Source organism: Prunus dulcis, unplaced genomic scaffold (assembly GCF_902201215.1).
Source record: "Prunus dulcis unplaced genomic scaffold, ALMONDv2, whole genome shotgun sequence".
In the NCBI taxonomy this organism is placed as follows: domain Eukaryota; kingdom Viridiplantae; phylum Streptophyta; class Magnoliopsida; order Rosales; family Rosaceae; genus Prunus; species Prunus dulcis.
In genome coordinates, this window is record NW_023010268.1 from 21,927 (window position 1) to 26,974 (window position 5,048).

The window sequence follows — 5,048 nt, forward strand, 5'->3', positions numbered from 1 at the left end:
GGAGTATCCGGGACCGATTCGCAATCCGTCGAATTCTACGTGATCCTGAAATCACGTAGACCGACATATCTAAAATTCAGCGCGATCCGACTATTTAACGACACTGCACCCACGGATCGCGCGATATGGAAAATCCGTTCGGGGCTCAAACGGACTCCGAATCGAGATCCGCGAAATCCTACGCGCTCGTGAGGACACGAGGGTCACAAAACTGCACAGAATTACTTCACCACCCTCGTCCACGCGCCCCAGCACTCGCGGGCAGATTCGGGTGTCTAAGGCGATACCGGGTGGCCGAAAAATCTCGGAACCAAGACTCCAAACTCCTATCCTAGGTAAAACACCCCATTTGGAGTCACTTTTGTTCTTGGCCATACCCCAAAAAGTGGCCGGAAATGGCCGATCACGGCGGCTGAAGTTTCGGCCAGATTTCCAATCGAAAATTGATCGCTTTAGAGCTAAAATCGATCGAAACCCATCCATCCATCAGCTAGAACACGAAAAATAGCTGAGAAACCATACCTTACTCGATCGATTTGGTGAAGAATTGAAAGAGAAAATCGAGCTGGAAGTTTGAACTAGAATCGGTGAACCTCCGTCGGAAATCGTGATTTTCCGACCAGCTCAAGGCGGCCCCGGGGTAGAGGTCGATCAGGTCTTGTCGGCGAGAGGGAGGCGGAGCCGACGGTACCCTCGCCGGAGATCGGCTCGGCCTGTGGTGGCCGGGCCGTGGCCTAGAAGTCAAACAGTCGCACTGCTAGGTGCGACGGGAGAGGAAGATAGGAGAGAGAGAAGAACTGACGGGGGAGAGGAGAGAGAGGGAAATAAAAATCTGACTTTTTGACCAAATTACCATTTTGTCCTTCGCGGTATTTAGACCATATCTTCTTCGTTACAGCTCCGATTCAGGTCTACTCCGTGTCTACGAACTCGTTTCGCCGCGCTCTACGCAATGGCGTAAGCGGAATTCCCAAATTCTTTTTCGATTAAAAAGTCAAATTTTCTCCTATTAAAATATGCGAGGGCAAACTTGTCTTTTTGCTAAAAGATATTTTCCTTACTTTTTTAGATATTTTCTTTCTTTTTAGATATTTTGATTTGGGTTATTACAGAATATCTCTCTGCTAACCATGATGAGTTATCATGAACATTGTGTTCAACAGTCTCACAAGTGTGCTCCTCTTCATAACTCTTAATTTGAACCACGCTACTTCCATTTACAACTGAAGCATAAACAAACCATGGACATTTTCTTTTCTTGATCCCATCACGAACAACTCTAACTTTATCTTTATCATTCTTGGAGAACCTAATCTTCCTTATGTTAAATACTGAATAGTTTCACTGCTTTCCTAAATACATAGACACTGGGAAATCTTAGACCATTCTTAAAGCTTAGGTTAGTCAAACCTGTGTTAGGCCTAAAATCATCAAACTTGGGCAGTTTCCACTTTCTCTTTCTCATAGGCATATCAAACTCATCACATAAGCTATTATCCAAGCTATTAACATGACTTACATCCATATCGTCCGACTTTTATCTTTCATATGCAGTTGGAACAATATCTGGAGCATTGTGGTCAACATAGTTGTCAAAAGCTTTATCATCCTTTTCCAGCAAGCATTGTTCATCTTCACTTTGCTCACACATTGTCATAAAATTTAGGGTCTTCTCATGTTCTTCATTGTCTTCATTCTCATTTTCAGTCCTTTTGTCATTCTCAGCCTCTTCATAGATAGCATCTTCATCCCCCTCAACCTCCTCATTTATAGCGTCATCAACAGCAATGTCATCATCCTCATCCTCCACATTTATAGCCTATTCAAGAGCCTCTTCATCATCCTTATCCTCCTTATACATACCCTCATAACTAGATTGTTCATTACTATAATCTTCATGTTCAAATTCAGCAACTAGATTTCTTACAATGGGACCCCTCTCCCTCTAAGGCACTATAGTTTCATCCACATTAATTGGTGTTCCAAGTAAATTACAATCACTCTTTCAAAGCTATAGGAGACACCAAGTAGCTAAGCATCACGATCTATACACACTTTTTTACCATTTTGTATCCCTGTCACAACCACTTGGTCATGGTAGCCAAGCTCTTTTGCATACTCATATATCTCTAACAATTTTATGTAGTTCAGAAGACACCAATCTAAATAATCAACCGACCCCCCTTCTCCCCCACATAAAACCACCACTCATTGAGATTTGGGGACTTTACCATTCTACCTCCATGGTGTACTTCAAACGTGACTATTCCTTTGTCATATGCACAACAGAACATTAAAATAATAAAAAAAACACACTTTAAACACTACCTAGTCATATGAACAGTTTAAAAAGGACAACACAATCACCAAACTACCATTAAACAGACATGGAGCAAGATTCACACGCAACTAACAATTTTAAAGCACTAAAAGAACCTTTAAACAACTAGTAAATAGGAAAACATAGCAACAAAACATAGGGGACCACAACAATTTTTTATTCTAGGCTTTTCAAACTCAACACCTTTGAACCTGACCCAACAAAGCAAGCAGACAATAAAGAAGCTTAAACTTGGACCATATTTTGTAAATATCTCGCTTTCATTGATTCCATTTCAAAAGAGAAGGGCCGCTTACAAAACTCAGGTTGAGAACCTCTTTTCTCTCTCGGCACCGCCATTGTCCTTTTCAATCTTTCCAATATTTGCGCTTCTCCCAAGATTTCAATTCTTTTGCCTTGATTCTTTTGCAATATTCGCTCCTTCTCAGATTTTTGAATCTCTCTCTCTCTCTCTCTCTCTCTCTCTCTCTCTCTCCGATCATACACTCTAAAACCTATTTCCCAAATTATTTCGACTGAGAAGCTTCTTTTTTTGGCCAAATCTACGAACTGATCTACTTTGATTTGGATTTTAAAAGCATGTGGGGTCCACTGTGTCACGTAGGATGCTAACTATGCTAAGAAATTGGCCACTGTGGGTGCTTTTACCATAATGACCCTGCCACGTCAGCATTTTTTACAGTCTTTTGAATGGTTGAGGGGGTAAAGTAAGATTTGACTGAAATTTCAAGAGATACTACTGTAAATAAGCCTATATTATATAATATGACAATTAAAAAACTACCTTAAATAATTAAGTGATGAAATTGACATGAACTTTCATTCATGTCAGCTAGTTTACGCATAAATGGTTTATCCATTTCCAAAGGGAAGATTTAATTACGTGAACTAAATTAAAAGCTCATCCAGAAAATATTTATGTATAAAAGAACTTTGATCACGTTTTTAATTACTAAATATATAATATAACAATTAAAAAGTTACCCTAAACTTTGTAAGATGGTGAAACTTTTGACATATGTTTTTTATTATATGATTTTATTTGTTTTGTCAAATTAAATTGAGATGATTTTGAGTAGTTGAGTGAAATTGTATAGTTCAATTGAATGTAATTGAGTTGAATAATAGTTTAAGGTTAAATTTAAGTGTTACAATATGGATCATTTAAAAATAGAAAAAAAAAAAGAAAAAAAAAAGGATTTAGGCTGGGTTTGGGATACCATTCCCCGACAGGGATGGGAACGGGGATTCCCCGAAATTTCATATCGGGGATGGGAATAGAGACAGGGGCGAGAATGGAAAGTAAGGATGGGGATGGTATTGCCACACCCGACTCCTAACCCGCCCGTTACCATCCCGCTTGGATTTGTGTTTTCTTTTACCATATTCCACATGTAACATTTTAAAACCCATGTTTTAATCTCAACCGTCAATATCGACCCAACGGTTGAATTTGATGTTCGAGCACAACTAGCTGTCCTCAAGAGAGAAAAATTTCGACCTGATTTGCCCTAGAGCATGGGCCAAACTAATCAATGTTAAAATGGCAAGGCTCCTCCATTTTAGTATTATTAAGGTGTCATAATATGTTTGTTGAAATAATGCATAATGTTATTTCAAAACTACAGTATGTAATTATATTATTTCAAAACCCAAAGGGTAAGTATGAAATTATGTTATTTCAATCTTATTCAATTAATATTACATCGTAGTAATTTGTTGTAGGTACGTAGTGAAAAAACATATTGGCCAACTTAATACATCCAAACAAGCACATCGATTGGTTGTTCTTTCCTTGGCCTTTTATGCTTTTCCGCATATGATCATTGTTGTATTTTACTAATTGTTGTCGTACCAGAACTGTTTCTGAAGATAGTCAACCACATTGTCGTCCACTTGGAAGGCCTTGGCTAGAACATCAGGGTTGATGGGAGGCTTTGAGCCAAACACTGCATTGGCTATGGTGATCACTCCTGGGTTCTGGCTGCTAAGCCCAGCGAAGGCTACAGCGTTGACGTGTCCCACATTGAATTGGAAGTGAATGAGGCCGATTGGGAACACAAACACATCTCCCTTGTTCAACACTTTGGTGAATAGGCGATTGCCATCACCGTTGGATGTGACGAAACCAACATAGAGTTTTCCTTCCAAGACCACAAGAAATTCAGAGGCACGAGGGTGAGTGTGAGGAGGGTTTAGGCCATTTGGTGCAAAGTCTATGCGAGTCAGGGATATGCCGAGAGTGTTCAACCCCGCTATTTGGTCCACATTCACAGTTGTCACATTTGAACCAAGCGGATTTTGTGTGTTTCTTGGGTTTTGGAGGCCAGAAAAGAAGAAATCATTTGCATTGACAAGCTTTGGGTCCTTGCAGAATTTTCCATTCACAAACACTGCGTTTGCACCGAAATATCCACCTAAGCGAAACAGAACCCACATGATATGTTAGAGAGGTGATTAGTAAGATGGTCGGTAAATATAGTACAAATAGCACATACATATGTAAGGGACAATAAATATATATATATAATAATGTACTAATAGATTGTTCATGCATGAGAAGCCATGCAAATGCATATAGTTAACAGAAAAACAATATTCATAAATGCCTTAGGAAGAAAATTATTCATGTGGAAATCATTGCATGCCAGAATATAATCAATATAATTAAATCATACCAGCAGATTTGTTGTCATTAAGTGCTACA

General features: G+C 39.2%; 1 protein-coding gene across 1 annotated transcript; it reads right to left on the reverse strand.

The window, feature by feature from the left end:
* Nucleotides 1-4,180: 4,180 nt before the first annotated feature.
* Nucleotides 4,181-5,044, reverse strand: LOC117613326 (germin-like protein subfamily 1 member 18; the record flags this gene model as incomplete). The annotated part of the gene is made up of 2 exons (XM_034341940.1): nucleotides 4,181-4,734; nucleotides 5,020-5,044. Coding segments are annotated over 2 exons (579 nt in total), but the record flags the coding sequence as incomplete, so codon positions are not given.
* Between the last annotated feature and the right edge of the window lie 4 nt (nucleotides 5,045-5,048).